This window comes from Carassius carassius, chromosome 24 (genome assembly GCF_963082965.1).
Source record: "Carassius carassius chromosome 24, fCarCar2.1, whole genome shotgun sequence".
Classification (NCBI taxonomy): domain Eukaryota; kingdom Metazoa; phylum Chordata; class Actinopteri; order Cypriniformes; family Cyprinidae; genus Carassius; species Carassius carassius.
Window position 1 is genome coordinate 28,897,619 of NC_081778.1, and position 19,751 is coordinate 28,917,369.

At 36.1% G+C, this 19,751-nt stretch overlaps 3 protein-coding genes across 6 annotated transcripts; all 3 read left to right on the forward strand.

Moving 5' to 3' along the window:
* The first annotated feature begins 1,823 nt into the window (after positions 1-1,823).
* Positions 1,824-3,220, forward strand: LOC132103728 (uncharacterized). The gene has a single exon (XM_059508822.1). It carries the CDS (start codon positions 1,948-1,950, stop codon positions 3,154-3,156), a length of 1,209 nt encoding a protein of 402 aa, XP_059364805.1. The 5' UTR covers positions 1,824-1,947; the 3' UTR covers positions 3,157-3,220.
* A 6,947-nt stretch (positions 3,221-10,167) lies between these two features.
* LOC132103393 (uncharacterized) lies at positions 10,168-13,541 on the forward strand. Of its 2 annotated transcripts, none has more exons than XM_059508469.1 (2): positions 10,168-10,280; positions 11,701-13,541. In XM_059508469.1, the coding sequence occupies exon 2, from the start codon at positions 11,745-11,747 to the stop codon at positions 12,924-12,926; it is 1,182 nt and encodes a 393-aa protein (XP_059364452.1). In that variant the 5' UTR covers positions 10,168-10,280; positions 11,701-11,744; the 3' UTR covers positions 12,927-13,541. The 2 variants fall into 2 exon arrangements, with proteins under 2 accessions (XP_059364452.1, XP_059364453.1); XM_059508470.1 differs by lacking the exon at positions 10,168-10,280 and adding an exon at positions 10,751-10,878.
* A 431-nt stretch (positions 13,542-13,972) lies between these two features.
* On the forward strand, positions 13,973-18,730 carry LOC132103394 (protein rapunzel-like). 3 transcript variants are annotated; one of them, XM_059508473.1, is made up of 4 exons: positions 13,974-14,112; positions 16,663-16,723; positions 17,096-17,164; positions 17,303-18,730. In XM_059508473.1, exon 4 carries the CDS (start codon positions 17,330-17,332, stop codon positions 18,503-18,505), a length of 1,176 nt encoding a protein of 391 aa, XP_059364456.1. In that variant the 5' UTR covers positions 13,974-14,112; positions 16,663-16,723; positions 17,096-17,164; positions 17,303-17,329; the 3' UTR covers positions 18,506-18,730. The 3 variants fall into 3 exon arrangements, with proteins under 3 accessions (XP_059364457.1, XP_059364456.1, XP_059364455.1); XM_059508474.1 differs by lacking the exon at positions 17,096-17,164 and having other exon boundaries at positions 13,973-14,112; positions 17,314-18,730; XM_059508472.1 differs by lacking the exon at positions 17,096-17,164 and having other exon boundaries at positions 13,975-14,112.
* The last annotated feature ends 1,021 nt before the right edge of the window (positions 18,731-19,751 follow it).

Sequence of the window (19,751 nt, forward strand, 5' to 3'; positions counted from 1 at the left end):
CTAGAGAGCAAAGCAAGTTGTCATAAAGGATTTATATAATGATATAAGTCTTATAATATTGAGTTAAAAAAGCATCAACAACTGTATACATGCTTTTATCTAGAAGTGGTTGTCTATGTTTTCACTAAGCTCTAAAATTGGGACATTTATACTCAAAATTTTAATTACAATATTATCATAAAGTTTTATTGGGTAAACAAGCTACCAAACATCAAAGCCACACTGAAAAACATTCAGTTATATAACGAAGCTATACTGAAATGGCTGTTCTCAAGGTCAGTTTTCACTTTGGGGCAAGTTGTTACATTGATACTCTCTTTATGTCTCGGATTTGTATCATATCTTTATCATTTGTATCATATCTTTATCATTTTTGTATCATATCTTTTTCATTTGCTTTTGTATACTCACATAAACAATGTCTTGTATTTTGCTGCTTTTTACAGTTTTATTTTATACAGCCATTTTTGTTGTTGAAAATAATGTAATGAATTGTGCTTCTCTCCTTTTAATAAAATTATTAGTCATTTTATATATAAGCAAAATCAAATCAGCATCAATAAACCGCATAATCATATTGTGACAACTTACCCCGTAAACTATTTTATTCCCCCGGACAACATTTTATTAACATTAAGTACTTCTCCTAAAAACAATATTTTTTAAAAAACAACCCTATATCCTAATAAAATTATCTCTGGGTGAAAAACTGTGACAATTAGCCCCAGTCTAATATGTGAATGATGTGCCTACAATCATTCATTCATTAATTCAACTTTAATAAATATTAACAATAAATATCATAATATTTTTATTAAAAATGTTTAATCTCAAACGTGGTATCTACAGTATGTAACACTTTAGCTAACCATTATTTACGCACATTTATTAGACACAAATGTAGACGATTATAACAAATGTAATACTATAGAATAATATAATAATATTATTTTAACTAGTAGCCTATACAGTGTGTGACAGAAATACCTGCTTTGGGATAGTGAGATGCGAAAATCCCAAATGCGCACGTTCATGTTAATCCAGTGGCGCGTGAGATGTTGCGCACGATGCAAAATAAACTGCAATTAAACAGTGTCGTGTAAAAAAAAAAAAAAAAAAAGATCACTGAGTCGCACATCACAGATCCATCGGTAAACATCTATAAAAATAAACCGCAATCAAATATGAAACATTGATCCGACAGTTACCAACAGCTTCTCAAACCTATCAGTGCGCGTAACTCTCTCTCTCTCTCTCTCTCTCTCTCTCTCTCTCTCTCTCTCTCTCTCTCTCTCTCTCTCTCTCTCTCTCTCTACACATACACGCTAATCTTTTCCACAGTGTGCAAATGGTCACGACATTTTGCTTTGAAGTCGAACCTGAAACTGTGGGAATCATTTGGAAACTTGGAGGTCATTCCAGCATATATATATATATATATATTATTTATTTTTTTGCTATGGATGATAATGTGATGTCAATCAAGGATGCGCATAATTAGGACACATTCATGTGAGGCAGACTGCATTAGAGCTTTAGCAAGGTGTGTCCAGAATTCTGGATTCACAAATGTAGCCTAAATGTTTGATTATGTGTTTTACTGAACAACATTATTTTAAAGTCATCTATCATTATTTCAGCTCTATAGTTATTTATTCTTATTGTGCATGAGGTTAGATTCAAATGTTAAACCTTTTATGTCTGTCCTTTGAATATGTCATTATGTTTTTAAAAATGTAAAATAACTGGCAAAGTGGTGATGCACATCTGAAATAGCTACTATAGAATATAGACAGATGCATAATGCAGATCAGTTATGAAAACGAGTGGGTTGTTCTAATATAAGAAATTAAGAGAAAATATATTGCATCACATCACCATTTACTTAAAATATGTTTAAAACTTGATTAAATATAATTTAATGCAAACTACATTCATTATTTAAAAATGTACCTTAGGTTTATCATAAATCAAATTACTATTGTTCTGTGTGTGTGTTGTGGTTGTGCTTTTAAAGAAATCTCTTGTCCACTAGAGCGGGTTGTAGCCCAGAAGAAGGAGGCCATTGAAGCAGTAATGGAGATGTTTGAGAGAGGAGCCGAGGTGCTGGCCAGCGCTGTTGGGGAGCTGTGTCCTCTTTTTGAAGCTTCTGCTCCAGTTTTGAGGCTGGTCTTGGACAACAAAGAAAGCAAGGAGGTAACGTATGTCAAAGTTCAGTTTCTAGTTGTGAGGAGCAAATTGGATGTCCTCTCATGTCAGTTACAGGACATTGACTCTGAGATCAGAAGGAGACGTTTGGATTCTCAGTTCTTCTCTGTGGAGGAAAATTTGCGGAACCAGTTTAGAAAATACATAGACATTCTGGAGGCTAAACCTGAGTATAAATCGGTCAAAAAACGGTTGTTCTTAGATCATTTTTTCTTAACAGGTGGAGAGAAAAACCTCCACAACCTGGATGTTGTGGAACAATACGAGGCCAGAAACAGAAGGGTCCTGGAAGACTTCTGCGTCAGGCTGAAGGAGCTGCTCTGTTTGGGAATCATCGCTCTGCTGGGATATTGTTTCCTTACTCAGGGTGAGGAATCAGAGCAGGAGAAGATTCAAGAGTGGAGCACGAAGATCCAAGAAATTGAGACCAAAATGAAGGAAACGATAGAGAAATGTGTGGATTTGTTTCCAGAGCAAGCTGAACTGGACATCAAGAGGCTTGTGAAGGAGAAAGAAGATGGGAACCTTCAGGAAACGGCCCAGGAACTGCTGGACTTCCTGGTGAAGAAGTACGACTGGGTGAGCTGGTCCATCAGAGCCATTAGTAACTTGGGCAAAATTAGCAACTTGAGAGCTGGACAAAACTTTCAGTGTGTGGCCGGACAGAATTATTTTGAAGTATCTCAAGGAAATGACACCAACCTGGTGATCTCGTTCAGCAGCAACCCTCAGCCTGTGCCCAACGAGAGCGTAAAACAGACGATAGAAGGTCCTGCGAGGAAGAGAGACGCCAAAGCTGTTGTGGAGCTTCTGGAGAAGCAGTTAGCTGGGTTTCTGGTTCATGCCATCAGTAGACACAAGGACAGCTTTACTCTGTCGTGTTTTCCTGAGGAATGTCACTACTGGGAGAAACATAAATACATGAATGTGTGTGTGCATTCAGAGTAGATTTAGACAAACAAATAATTACTATTATTATATTTATCTAACATTTTGCAACTAGCACTTTTACATTGTTGATTATTGTGATGTTTTTATCAGCTGTTTGGACTCTCATTCTGACGGCGCCTATTCACTGCAGAGGATAGGTTGACTATTTTTGCTTTATTACTGGGCATGCTTGCATCATAATGTTATAACTGAATGTCTATCTGAAAACATTCCCTTTAAATGCAGAAGACAGCAAACATGTTAAATGCTGTCAATACAAATGCTTTGTAGTAATAAAAACTGAAGCAATATGACTGGACAGTACTGGCAAACAAATGTGCTTCCCCATTTAGCCTGCATGAGAATAACATGAGCTGACAGTATCTGTTCCTCATCAGCCATAAAAAAGCCCACAGCAAGACGTCTCAGGAAACTAATGCATGTCTTGCACAGCCGAGAGCACATGATGTTAGACTAACATATACCCTTTAAAAATTCATGTCAGTTCAAAGTTGAATTTATACATTCCCAAGAAACCGTTTTAAGCTTTTTTCAAGATTACAGGCAATAATAAATCTAATTTCAGTTTTCTGTCTGGTATGGCGTGTTTCACATTAACATGACTTACAAGCGATTGTTGACATTCATTGCTATTAATTCTCTGAAGTGGACACATATAGCACTCAAAGCCACGTCTAATTAAATTACTGCTTTTGTACATAAGTCAGCAGTTTCTGGCCAGGGGCTGCAGAAATAGAGGGTGAGTAACCTTTCACTGTTAATATACAGACGACGAGCTCCAGAGTGCTGTGATCAGCTCTTCAGATCCACTCATTAAGATCACTGAAGTGCAGATAGAGCGAACAATCCATCATTTTACACCCAGTATAGGGCCTAGGTATAGGGCTAGTTTGTGATCATATTTTATGCTGCTGCTACAAAAAAATATATACTTTTTAAAGCATATCAGCCATTAGTGTCTTCACATAAAGACCGAAATAGCATTTATAATTAAATGTTTATTTTTCTGACATCTGTTCCAGAAGTATTCTTCCCGATATATTTTTCCATACAGAAAATAAATTGGTGGTGGTGGTGGTGGTGGTGGGGGGGGGGGGGGTGCTCAATTTATGAAGAATTCTCATCCCATATAGCGCTGCAAATAACATGAAAACAAAAACAATGTTTGGAGCTATTGATCCATGTGACTTGCTTCCATCTCTGATAAAGGTTTTTAGTTTTACTAATTTAAAACATATGTATTTTGGTATGACATATTGACAATACAGTAGAAATACCGTATTTCTTCACTAAATAAAAAGAAACATTGTCTGTTGTTGTGCACATTCTGCTGGCAGATGGCGCCAAAACCACATTGGAACTAAATGATAACGTTTACTAGCTATCAGCTAACTCAGCGCTAATGACAACTAAAAAAAAAAACTGTTATACCAGTTAATATACATACTTTATCATACAGTTTGCTGCAAACTACAGTGGATTTTTTTGTTATATAATGAGTCCAACCTACTCCAGGAAATTCAATATCAATATTTAATAAACCAATAAGTGATTTATAAAGCCCTACATCATAGTATTACCAAAGATGGTGAATTAATCCCATGATACCTCACTCTGGTTGCATCTGCCAATCACAGCCTGAGCTAATGACATTAGAGTGGACCATCGACTGGCCTCCTGCCTTTAATTGGCCTGATCTGATAAAAAAGCATTAAAACATTTGTACTGTGACACACACCAGCTCATCCTCAGCCTTTGCACAGGTTTCATCCTTCTGATGTGTCTGACTGTGTTTATCAAACCCTTGAGTATATAGTTTTCTTCACAGAATTCCTTCTCCTTCGTCTGTCTCTGAGGACTCTGGAATCTCTCTCTGTCTCAGTGTTTTCTCTCTGGTGGTGAGATAAGCTCAACTCCTCCGCTCTGTGTCTCCTCAGCACTGCAGTATATCTGACTGTCAATAAACCTCCCTCCCTTCTGCCTGATTCATTCCCACAACACTTCTAACTTTGACAGGAACCAACTGCTTCTCTTCCATGACAGAGTGTCACTTTCATGCCAGTAATAATAATAATAACAATATTAATAAAAACAAGGTTTGAGAAAAGTGTGACAATCTATTTGAATGAACTGCACTGTAGATAGAGACCATTTTTTATCCATTTTTTTTTTACTGATATTCACACTTTTCCATTAAAATCATGTCTACAGATTGATGCCATGTAGTGGGTCTCTACAGGAAAAACACCCAAATACAGCATTACACAAATCAAACTTAATTAACAGTAAATTTAAAAAAAAAACTTATTGTGCACATAAGTTATATATAACATAAGTAATATATATTCAAAAAAGGTTTTGTTTTTTACTTTTAATACATTTTTATGCAACAGCCAATCATGTTCAAATGATTAAATTTTTACTATTTCCAAATGTATGTAATCATATGAGTATGTTTGACTGTTGCATAAAAAATAATTTTTAGGAGGGGGAAAAATTCCCTTTTTGTGGTTGCATTTTACACACACACACATACACACACACACACACACACACACACACACACACACACACACACATATATATATATATAATTATTACATTTGTTATTGGACACTTAAAAAAAACAATATTAGTATCAGTATTAGAAAAAAAGCACAGTCTGTCTTCAAACTGCACTGAAAAAAAGGGAAAAATATTAGGCATCATGTCATGAGATGTGATTAATCTCTCTGTGCTCTCTGTGGTTATTTATTTTGGGATGCGAGTTCATTCAATAGAAAATCTGTTCACAAAGATGGCTGGTGTATTGAAGTTGTAAATGGTGTGTTGATCTTGCTTTGTTAAACATGACTAAAGACAGATGTTTCCTCATGGATTTGACAAAATGTTTCATTTTTCAGTTCGTGTAAGGGGTGTACTGGACTAAATTTCACAATATATATAGATGTCTCATACAAAATATTCCTGAAACAACATTGTGCACTTATATATCCGTCTTTTAAACTACCAAAAACATACAGTATGTGAAATTAGAATGGAACGACCCTTTTGGCTAAAGTACACAGTGAAAACTCGTCTGACAGGAACTGGTTAAACAAACAGGGTCAGGTGGGAAGAGAGGACAGATCTGGGGTGGATTCCACTGAACTTCATCTCTGGACTGGGAATGGTTTATTCAAGTCATTTCACTGACTTCCAGATCCCGGATGCTCTTCATCTTTTTGTTGAAGATTTAATATTAGGGATAAAAGATTTATATAGACTGTAAACACTTTTTTAATTTTTTTTATTGTACTGTTTCAGTTTTTCTACAAAATTTGTGTTTAATTCAATGTCTGTATTTTCTTTGTTGGTGAAATTCAGCAATTTCTGAGTGACATTTTTTTCCCTCCACAAGATTAACAGGGTGGGAGAATTTTAGACCTGACACTTAAATATTAAGTAATATTTAATCAGCAGGCAATTAACAATCAGCTTTTTATAGGTTCTTTCATGACAAAACCACAAGGGTCATCTGTAACACACAGCCTTCCTATAGTTTTATATCTGTCTGTTGCAGTGCTGAAAGTCTAACGTTCATGCCAATACATTTTATCTCTGAGTTCTGGGTGGAGCATCACATAATCACCAAAGTGACACTGTACTCTGATAAAACCCAAACAAAATGAATGACAATAAATGTCCTTCAGGCAATAACATTGGATTCACATAACGATTTCTGTGCAAATGGTCACAACAATGAATCATCCACATTTCTGAGCATGAGGACAACCAAAATGAGATGACAAACTAAGGTTAAATAACATATGATCATAAATTAACTCCAATGCCCTTCACAAGACAAAACAGCCACACATTAATGAAGAACTGCAAAGCGGTGACCTTCTCTTTTCATCGCTGTCTGGGCTGTAATCACATTTCCCATTTGCATAAGGTTGAGGTTTCTAAAGGACAGAGGGAGAGATACTTTAGGAAATATGACTGAAATCAGTACAGACATACTTTAAGTCAGCCAAAACACTGCTAAACAAACTCACCATCAATATATACAGTGGGTATAGAAAATAATCACCCCCTTTAAAATAATCACATTTTGTTGCTTTGCAGCCTGAAATAAAGATTGACACAGTTTTTGTGTTATCCAGCTGTATTTATAATGATAACAACCAAGTGAAAGATAAAACACCAACATGTCAGAAAAAATAAATAAATAAAAACAGAATTACTGAGTTGGAAAAAGGATCATACCTTTGTGACAGTATTTTGCTGAACCGCCTTTTGCTTTAATTACAGACTGTAGTCTGTTGGGATCTGTCTCTACCAACTTTGCAAATCAACACTTTGCAATATTTACCCATTCTTTTTTGCAGAACTGCTCAAGTTTTCAAGTTAAATTTGAAGTTCGATAAAATCATTTGTGGATTGCAGTCTTCAAGTCATTCCACAGATTTTCAATGGGGTTTAAGTCTGAGCTCTGACTAAGCCATGCAAGGACATTCATCTGGATAAAACAAAAACTGTCTGTCTTCATTTCAGGCTGCAAAGCAATTAATTTATTTTGTAAACCCACTTTCTATATATATATATATATATATATATATATATATATATATATATATATATATATATATATATATATATATATATATATATATATATATATATATATATATATATATATATATATATATATATATATATATATATATTCATATATTCATATGAATTCATATATTCATATGAAGCCCAGCATTTTTTTTTCAGACCAGAGGAAGCAGAGATATTCAGGTCTGTCATTAACTTATACCGCTAAAAATAATATTGAGCAGCTCATTTGCATTGGATATTTCTTCTTTTGTAGATTCAGTACATCTTGTTTGTCCTGTTTGTCTTACATGACAGACATTGGCAAATGTACAATGAAGCATGCATTGAATCTTTTCCAATGAAACCTTCAGAATGCACTTCAGTTTAGCCAAGACAAACCACATGATTACATCTTGATGATTTTTGGAAGACCCACTTGAATGATCTTTTTTTAGTTTCAGTTAAGAAGACAAACCTGTATGAATAACTTAACAGTTGTTCAACATGGCCTGCTGCCAATTCACACATAAAACAATCCCCACAATTTACTCTTAGACATGCTAATACTTGTTTACTTGCAGAAAAAAAAAAACTTTTTATACAATATCAGATTTGCTTCATGTAAATAAGAAATCTATCTGAACCGAATTGGCATCTTGTGGCTGCATAAATAAGCACTTCACTATACTCACAGTTATATTTAAGATGAGGATGAGATTTTACATACATCATGTGGTATAAAAAGCGGCTGCTGAAGCAAGTAACACTATTACTTTTGCTCATATCTGTTTTTCAAAACCCCTAAGAGTAAGCAACAAACTTGTGTGGTGCATAAATCACATCTCACATTTTCCTTTTACTTTGTTTCAGTGCTCATAATAAATATTATTGATGATAAATTCATGCAGTGAACTATGCTGCCTTTTCCTTTCACACCTTGCAAAACTGTCAATCTGACAGATTTGTTGTTGTTGTTCAGGCCAAAGTAAACATTTAATCCTCTTTTTTATAAATTTACATCATGACTAATGCTAAATAATTTCAATTCAGTTCAAACGGCTATTGAGAAGACGCACTTAATACGGTACAAGATATGGACGCTGTTTTAAGTCATTTATTGCTTTAATATTTCAGATCATCTTTGCCTAAAAGTGTGTGGTCGACTGATGTGCTTTAGTCAAAGGGACCATTAATCAAATCAAACTATATGCTTACATTTTCTTTAATTCTACAGTGTTGCTATAGTATTCTGGATGGTTTCAAAGTCAATGCTAGATGAAAAGTAATAGCACTCGTGTCAATAAGCTGTCAATTCATGCCTGTACAATATGGGAAGAGAAGTTTAAATCTTAAAGTTAGGAATTATGTCCATTAGTCATTTGATTATGCTTCTACTAGATATTTTTTGTAAAGTATGAATCTTAACCTGACACAACACACTCTAGGGCCTTTTTACTGTTTCTCATGCATGTGCAACAGCGATCACACCCTGCATTATGGTGCACATCATTGTTTATGAGCAAAACTGATTTACATAGCGCAAGATTTAAAAGTGACATGAAGATTTGAAATGCTAAAGCCAGGCCCTCTGTAATCCACAACAGCCCCCTGTTCTTCTACAGACGAGTCAATGCATGCCAGTGTGTCCCAGCGACCGCTTCAGCACAAAGGCTCTGGGTTTGTTCGCCTGCAATACCGCAAACAGTAGAGTCTTTCTTTGGCATGTAAACAGTGTGACAGAAGTAGTCTAAAAGCCTTTGGCCCCCAAAGGCTGTTTTCCCACAAATTTTAGATTGGCATATTGCTTGCCAAAGTTTCTTAAAAGAAGAACAATTTGAAGACTACAGCTTATTTATTTGCAAAATTAAATAATAATAATAATAATAATAATAATAATAATGTATCCCTCTGATGCATGGTGTCCACTTCAGTTTGGGCATTCAGAGTGTGATATTATATGCAAATTGCTTATCTTTGACACACACAATTCTGGTACATCATTGTTATTTTTATGTCATTATGATTGATGATTTTTATTTATGGAAGCACACTTTCAACATTCAAACTGCAGTGAAAAAGTGTGTAATAATCTGTTATGCTCGCCAAGGCTGTATTTATTTGATCATTGAACATTGATCATGTTTTCTATTTCACTTTACTTTAAAATGTAATTTATTCAGTTTACCATAGTCTCACATAGAGTGTCTGTACCCATGACAACCCGTGTAGAAGGGCGGAGCATGCAGAATGTTTAAAATGGAAAGACGCTTCTAAGCATTTCTGGCACTATACCAATACATGCTGAATGTTCTCATAGAAGGCATGTTTACAGGATGTTATCTGTCTGTGTGCCTGTCCCTCATCTCTTCTTGTGGGCTCAGAGGAATGCTAGCAGGGGATGGAGTTAATCTGAAGGGGGAGTGCCGCAGGAGAGAGTCTATATATATATGTGGACCATGAGAGACTGGTGCTTTTAGTTGGACTTCGTTGGAACACTGGAGAATACCTCTGAACATTTCATCAGACTAACGGTGAGTCTTTCATTTTTATTTTTTATGTTTTGCCTTTGTCCATTTCCATTTATCATCCTTTGCTTTCTATTTTTCCATCTTTTGTTATTTTATTGGCACAACTTCAAAAACTTAGAGCATTCAATAAAAAGTCACAAAAATAAAAATAGCTGGCCTATGATCTACGCTTTTTGTCATGAACAGTTGGAGAAGACACTTTGTGGGAATCATTGTAATGTTGATGCCAGTCAATATTGACTTAAGCACAACATCCTGCCATATTATGTCCATATAATACTGGATGTTGTGCTTAAGTCAGTATACTGACTGCCATGAAGCTCGAGGAAGCATTTGGATAGAAATAAGGGATGTGGCTTTGAATTTGAACAGTTCCTCTTTTTTAGAATCAGTTAGTTGGTTCCTTTTCTTTTTTCCACAGAGTAGAACACATTGTTTTTGATACAAATTATTAGACTGAATTTCTTTTCAACTTATTTTATTTTCTTATGAATTAATTTTCTTTCTCAAATCGGAAACATCCTGGAGTTTTAATTTCAACGCCATCTTAATTAGTCTAACAAAGGAGGACTTGAAACAATAAGGATCACTGTATTCCTCAGTAAGTATTGTTTTGCTCCTAATTCCACTGAGATCAGAATGCTCCTTTAAAAGATGCATTAGTCTTGTATTTTTATTTGTGTTTATTTTGTATGTAAAAATCTGAGTCATATGGTATACAATATGGTTTCATCGCAGGACAAGTGTATTGGCTCTAGATTTTCTCAGATCTGGGTGTGCCTTTCTTTCCTGTATACTGAGCCCTGGGAAATTAGATACGAGTGTGATATCATCTCCCTTGGGTAATCGAAGTGCCCAGAAATGTCCTGAAATGCTGAACAGTTAAAGCCGTCAAATATATTCTCCCAGCAACCCCTCCTGAAAACATCTGCTTTGCTATAAATCTGGGGTTTAAATGCTGATTTATTCCCAAAGAAGGGGAGCGAACAGCTCTCCAATTCATGACGACTGTGTGCTCATAATACTAACAATAAAGTGTGCCCGAAGCACAAAAAAAAAATCTTTAGCATGACTGACTTTAATTCTTATAGTAGACACCTCATCTCACTGATATGCCTTTATTGTTGTATAATTATCTGAGACATAGCTCGTGGGGTTTAAGGTGGAACAGGACATGCCCGAGCAAGTTTTAATTTTTTTTTTTTTTTTTTAATGGCTCGAGCCCATGGAAAACATGTATAAAAGTACAAACACTCTGGTATTTCTGCCTCTTTGGTCTAGCTGTCCAATTCATCTCAGGTTACTGTTAAGGTCCCATCCTGAGCAAACAAACATGACCCCTAGAAATGTCTGCATTGATTTTAGTATTGATTTTTATGTTGTGGCTTCCACTTTATGATATATATGCCTTGATCTGTTACAGACAAGGGTAAGAAGGATAAGACGGCCTCTCTGCTTTGAACCACAATGAATCGGGTAGAAGAATGGGTTTTGGAGAACAAGGACAAGATCGAGAAAGGAGTGGAAATCATGGGGCAAGGCTGCGAGGTATTAGCAGCCACTGTGGGACATTTCCATCCCATCCTGGAGGCCGTGTTTTTGGCCTCTGCCGAACTCCTCGGAAACCCAGAAGGCAAAGAGGCCAAGTTTCTCGCTGAGCAGTTTGAAAAGATTAACCAGAAACTTGAAGGTATTCAAGATGAAATCGACCAAATTGCTTTGGAGATGCAGCGGACTACCATGAATAAGCAGAACTTTGACCGCGAGGCGAAGATAATCAGTCAGTATGAGAAGTTTCAAGACTTTGTCAATGCTAAGCCCAAGTTCAAGGAGAAGAAGAAAGATAAGTTTATAACCCAGTATGAGAACACTGGTGGTGATCTGAACATTGATTCCTTGTACAATGCTGTAACTGGAGAGAATATCTCTGGAGATGCCATGTTGGACACGGTGGTGACCACAGAGCAAAGGAGCAGGAAGCCAGTGGAGGAGTTCTGTGCCAGACTGAAGAAGATATTTGTCATGGGAATTATAGCAGTCATGGGTCACGCCGCCCTGAAAGAGGGAGCGGTAGGCGAGGCCATGGTGAAGAAATGGCAGGATCGCATGGAAGACGTAGAGACACGCATGAAAGCAGCGGTGGATGACTGCATTGAGAATTTCCCTCTGCAGGCCAAAACAGATGTGGAGCATCAACTTCTGGAGCAACAAGCCAAGGTTGACCCAGAGTTCACAGGATTTATACTGGATATCCTTGCAAAGAAATATTATTGGGTTTCCTGGTCAGTTCGGGTCTTCAACCACAGTGGCATATTCTTCTGGAATTGGCTCGCTGGCAAAAAGTACCATGGAAGTGGAGGAGGTGGCAACTTTTTTGATCTTCTGACCCCAAACAACATCAGAATCGTTGTGTCTTTCAGTGAAGACCCCAAACCAATTAACAAGAGCCAGATTGTAGATCAAATAGAGATGCAAAAGTTGAAGGGGAACATGCAGTCTGTGGCTCAGACGCTGTGGAAGATGCTTCCCAACACTGTGGTCCATGCAATTAGCTGCTATAAGAAAATAGAAGAGAAAAACAACTTCCAGCCAGAATGTTTCTACTTTGGGAGGCACAAAAGGGCATACCTGTGCATTCATTCTGAATAAACATGTGAAAATTTTAATTGGGAATCAGTCTTTTATGTATTTACTAATGGTTTAGATAATCTGCTTATATTAAATAGTCAAGCATTAAAAAGCAAACTTTGACTGAATTGTTACTGCGGACCTACAAAGAAAGAATATTAATGCTGGTTCACTTTATTTTCACATGTCAGTGCATAAAAGGACCATAAAGATAAATAAATGTATGTGTGACCAAACATAAATGTGGACATTTCAGACAGAAGCTGTATGATTGTAGTTTCAAATTCATTTGAAAGAGCTGTTGAGTGGAAAAACTTTAACGATAGGGTTTCATTGTTAGCCATGGTGTTTACAATCAAACAGCATTTCATTTAAACTTTAGATTTACGTAGGACGTAGATTTACTGGAAAAATTATATAGTGAGCATTCCGTTAACTATAGGCTACTCTGTAATCCAAGAATCATGTCCGTTTCTTGTTTATGATGGTATGTAATCACAAATAAAACAACTATTATCTAGAAATTTGTTTCAAATTATCAAAAGCTATCCAAATGGGTTTAAAATGTATTTGAAATACTGCCTATCCCTGCATACAAACATTTTGCTTTTTTTAATTAAACTTACTGAATGCCAATCTGTCACAGGTTTTTTTTTTTTTTTTTCAAGGTTAATATAAGGTTCATATTTTAAAAGTAATGTATAAGAGATTCAGAGAATGAATATTGATTTTTCAAATGATTTTCCCTTACAAAACTTACTATGGTAACCATATTACAAATAATAAAAGGTCAACACGCAAATTCTTGAACTGCAATATGGTATTTTCGTGAAAACTATGGTCACTGTGGTAAATTCTAATGGGTTAATGACAATTCAGTCATTTTCTTACAATAGTAGCTAACAAAAGATGTACTATGGTAATTTAGTGTAAACCATGGTAGCCTACATTGTATTTTTTATACTTATTTTTTTTTATATTACACCAGACACGCAAACCATACTTCATATTTTGTTGGAAACTATTGTTAAATGGAAATTTTTGTAATGGATAAAGGAAAATACTTGAAATTCCTTCAGAGTGTAGTTGAAGGGTGTGCCACGCGCTTTAGAGAAGCAGCAGCAGCGCATGATCAGACGCTGAGCGAGAAAGATCATTGTTAACTTTTGCGTTATTTTATTCACAGCCATTTGTGATCGATTGGAAGGTGAGTTTTGGTTCATAACAGAACTAATGTGTTCTCTAGTCTAAACGCCTGGGCGCTTTAAGTTTCCGTTTTTGCTCATGAAAAGTTTTTTTGGGGCGTTTCTCTTCACTGTCTGCAGTCCGCCTGTGACATTTTCTCCAGCTCGCGACGTCGAGGAGTTTTAAACACGAGTGAGATGCATAACCGATCGATTTTTCCACGAAAAATGAACTTCTCTGTAATTTAATCGCATTTGTTATCGTTCTGAAGAACTCTGAATGTGTATTTGACTCTTATATGTGGGCTGCAGTCTAAACCAGGAAGTGTTTATGTCAACAGGCATTGTATGAACTTTTCCAGCCTGATAAGTGAAGTAAATCCTATCTGAATGAACATTTATTCGCTTCCCTTTTTTCTTAAGTGTCGGTGGACATTTTAATCTATATGGAAACCGAGCAGTGGTTAACATGCCTGTGCGTCAGCGGGGGTGCAGGTACAGTAGAGTCAGTCGCTCTTTATCGCAAAATAAACCGCGACAGGGGTCTCGTGTCTCTCTGAAGCCGTGTATTTTACGAAAATTACCAACTGACATTATGGTTGTATATTGTTCCACTACTGCTTAACAAAAAACAATCAGAAATAACAAAATATTTGATGGCCCGGCTGCGATTGACCAATCAGTATCAAGTATTCGAGACAGCGTCTTTAATGTAGTTACATTTCAGATCTGAGATCATGGATTTATCCCAGTTTTATCAGAAATCTTTGGATATTTTGTCTCATAAACAGACATGTACTTGTACATAATTTCAGCTACTTTAACTAGGCATCTAAAATTGCAACCACATAATTTAATCATATGTTATTATTGAAATGTTGGATTACAATGTTGGATTGTAATCCATATAGGAGATCTGACTTTTTTAATATGTGTGTTATGAATTCAGTTGAGGCTTTTAGCTAAGGGGCCCGTTTAGTGTATTTTGTATGATTCACACCAAATCATCTTTAAAATGGTCAGCATGTCAAATGTGCATACAGGTCTATTTTGGTTGAGTGGTGAACACTGCGAAATTAGTGAGATTACATCTTGTAACGCTGGAATTTTGTAGCTGCTGCCCAGTGAAAGCGATGTCTGGAGAGAAGCTGTTTTCCTTGTATTGTTTCCATCGTTACTGACGTGCTTTGGTAATAAAAGGTTCTCGTTCAGCTAGTTGAACTAGCCTAATCATTTCCACACCTCATTTGCGCCAGCCAGAACCGTATTGTATATTTTAAACATTCATACATCTTATGTAAGAGAATATGATCTTATGTTGTTTGTTTAATATTATGCTACCAGTCAAAAGTTTGCATACACCTACTCCAAATAATGTGATGGGCATTAAAATTTATATTTTCTTTTGTTTTGAAAAACAATTTGTATATAGAAACTATTTAGATTTAAGCACAAACCTTTAGATCACAAAAAAAATTACTCAGTCAAGTATGTCCAAACTTTGGACTGCTAGTGCATATGATCTATTAGGAAGTTTTGGACTGTACTCTGTTGCATCAGGGTTAGTTCACCCAAAAATGTCATTAATTACTCACCCTCATGTCATTCCAAACCCATAAGACCTCCGTTCATCTTTGGAACACAAATTAAGATATTTTTGATGCATTCTGACAGCTCCCTGACCCTAGACAGCAAGGGTCTTTTGTAAAGGGACATTTGTAAAATAATCCATGTGACATCAGGAGTTCAACCGTAATATTATGAAGCTACGAGAATACTTTTTGTGTGCAAAAGAAAAAAAAAGACTTTATTCAACAGTTCATCTCCTCCATGTCACAAATTGTTGAATAGTCTTTTTTCTTTTGCGCACAAAAAGTATTCTCGTAGCTTCATAATGTTATGGTTGAACCCCTGATGTCACATGGATTATTTTACCGATCTTCCTTCTACGTTTCTGGACGTTGATCGTGTAAGGACTCTTGCTGTCTATGGGCAGGTCAGAGAGCTGTCAGACTCCATCAAAAATATTGTAATTTGTGTTCTGAAGATGGGTGTGGAATGACATGAGGGTGAGTAATTAATGACAGAATTTTCATTTTTGGGTGAGCTATCCCTTTAACATTTGGAAAAGGGGAAATACATTTGAACTGTTTCCAACTGAAACAACTGTCATTTTTATTAATATGTATTGCATAGTGTATGACTAAGTGTTTAAACATCATTTGACAAATCTTTTAGTTCATGTTTGAATTTAATTAATGCATCTGGCCCATTTCTTTCATGAATGTTTAGGTGTGGTTGTGAGAGCAAGCATCTGTTAGCATGTAAATTAAAATTAAATTAAATTTATGCATTTAGCAGACGCTTTTATCCAAAGCGACTTACAGTGCATTCAGGCTATCAATTTTTACCTATCATGTGTTCCCGGGGAATCGAACCCCCAACCTTGCGCTTGATTGCGCAATGCTCTACCAATTGAGCTACAGGAACACATGTGTGCATACACCTGGTGTGTATTGTTGCTGTTTTTATGGTTGTAAAACATATTTCTAATTTCCCCTATCTTTTTACAGCTTGCCCACCTTGACTCACACTGACCACTCAAAGGTTGAGAGGAAACGAGTACTTACACATGTAAGTTTATTATACCACTCTCAGAAGACAAAGGCCTCACTTACTAAAGCAGTCTTAGACTTTCAGTTAAGAAAATAGCATGTTTTGCCTGTTTTTACAAAATAAAAATAGTTGAAATGCACTTACTGGCTAACATTTGGGATCATGTAAAAGCCTCCTTTAAATATGGGTGTGGTTCTGGATATTTCATAGTAAATCACCTGCAATATAGCCTTGAAGCCATATACAATTTGTTAGATTGCACAAGCAAATTAGTAGCCTCTGTAAATCAGAGCCTTAAAGGAATAGTTCACCGGGAAAAAAAATAGTTGGAAATTTACAGTACTAACCCTTAGGCCTTTAAAGATGTAAACGAGTTTGTTTCTTTATCAGAACTGATTCTGAGAACTGATTCTGTTCTGATGAAGAATTAAACTCATCTACATATTATCTGGCCTTAGGGTGAGTACATTTTCAGCAATTTTTGGGTGAACAATTCCTTTGAATTTAATACAACTTTAACATGCTGAAATTACAATAATGGTGTTTCAAGTATTATTTCTTATGTCATTTATTATGTAATGATCTAATTTTAAACAGAGAAATTTTAGCTGTTGAAACTGAAAGATGGCTGAGCAGCTGCAGAAACTTGTTTCACAGAAGAAGGATGTTGTCGAGACCGTCATGGAGGTGTTTGAGCAGGGCGCAGAAGTGGTGGCCAGCATCGCTGGAGATCTGTTCCCCGTGTTCTCCATCGCAGCTCCGTTCATGAAGCTGGCGCTGGATAACGTGGAAAGCAAAGAGGCCGAGTACACGAAGGAGCAGTTCCAGAAAGTGCGAGATCGCCTAGAAGTCGTTTCTGAAGAAGTCCAGCAGATAAACCAGGAGATCAAGAAGAGCGGCGTGGATGCCACCTACTTCTCCGTAGAGGAGAACCTGACCAACCAATTCCGCAAATTCATGGACGTCCTGAATGCCAAACCTAAATTCAGAGAGGTCAGAAAGAAAACATTCCTGGAGCACTTCAACAGGACAGGGGGTGATAAAAACCTGCACACACTTTATAACGCCGTAACCGGCGATAACTTCTCAGGAGAGTCTGTGCTGGAAATCACACTGAATTATGAGAAGAAGAGCCGCAGAGTGGTGGAGGAGTTTTGCTCTACCCTCAAAAAGTTGTTCTGCGTCGGTTTGATCGCCTTACTGGGACACTCAGCATTGAAAGGCGATGACGATGAGGAAAAGCTGCTTCAAGACTGGAGCGAGAGGATGAAAGTGGTGCAGGATAAAATGAACGTCGTGATTGAAGACTGCATCAACAGCTTTCCGACGCAGGCCGAGCTGGACGCCAAACGCATAGTGAGAGACCAAAGCGACAAAAGCAACCAGCAACTGGCCGACTTGCTGGTAGAGCACCTGAAAAAGAAGTATGACTGGGTTCGCTGGTCAGTCCGTGTCTTTAATTCCCCCACCGGCCTGTTAACCAAAAAGAAAGACTTCCACGGTTTGACGGGAAAGAGCCGCTTTCTGGTGCCATCGCCAGATGACAAGCTAAACGTTGTGGTCTCCTACAGCGCCTTGCCTGAACCTGTCGATAAAGCCCGGATACAGAGCCTGATTTCAGAGCAGAAGAATGTCAAAATGACGCCGTTGGCTGAACAGCTTTTTGAGACAATCCCTGTCTGCGTGGTTCACACAATCAAGACCTCATGCAAAGATCTAGGCTTCTCCAGCAGCTTCTCTGACGAGCTGTACTTCTTTGAAGAATTCAAGAACTTCCATGTCTTTATTCATTCTGCTTAAACAAGGAGGAGAGATAGAAAGATTAACAGCTAAGCAGATGTTGTAGGATGATATTTGAATCAACCACTATAATTATACAACTTTACCTCTGTAAGGTTATGACTAATGACCAAATTAACTATTGTACTCTACACTTTTCTTTCTTTTTTCATCTTTTTTTTCATCTCTGCTTGTTTTAAAGCTGTAAATGAACACTTTGATATATCAAATTTGTGTTTTAATATACCAAGTGTTTTGTACTCCCTTATTAGTGTATTAGGTGATAGTGTTTTAGGGACTAGGCTGGTAATACAAGTAGTCTTAAGCAGCTCGCCAACAAACCATCCACGTATGCAACATGTTTGCACAGTTGTGTTTAAAAGTTAAGAACACTTAATTGCTAGATTTGACAAAGTTTTCCAGGTTTTTAAATTCAAGCTTTTGACATAAACATTTCTAGATATTTAAATATTCTTAAGCAAAACTGAATAGTTACTTATTTTAAGTAGTGCTGTCAAGTGATTAATCAGCATATATTTTTAGATAATATATTTATGTGTACTGTGTATATTTATTATGTACATCTAAATACACACACATGCATGTATATATTTAAGAAATGTTTTTTGTTTATATATAAAATATTCATATTTATATACAATTTATATTTGAAAAAAATATATATACACACACACAGATGTAAATATATTTAAAATATATACATATATGTTTGTGTATTTATATATACAGAATAAATATACACAGTACACACATATATTTTGTAAAAAATAAAAATAAAAAAAACTTTTATTTTGGATGAATTGCTTGACATCGCTAATTTTAAATTCTTGCCTTTAATATAAAGTGATGATTAAGATATAAATAAATAACAAGTGACAAAACAAACTAAATTAATTAAAGGACAAAAAGTGGGCTAACATAAGCAAAGCATAGAAAAAAAAATATTAAAAAAATTGTTACAGGGAGAACTTGAAGAAAATTGTTTTGTTTTCTCAGTTTGTATGAAATAATCAGTACATTTAATATTTGGATGGACTTCTGATTACAAAGTCTGCACACATTTTTCAACTGTTTTCGTAACAGTTTGTGTGTTAGCAGGGGTTGCTGCACCATTTTGTTCTGTGCCAGTTCCTTTATTGTTATTTAATCAATTTCAGATTGAACTTGCCCCAAAATGGCACGTCAAAACAAAACTTTACATATTGGGAAGGTCTCTTTCTATCTAATTGACAGTTCTTAACTGTGG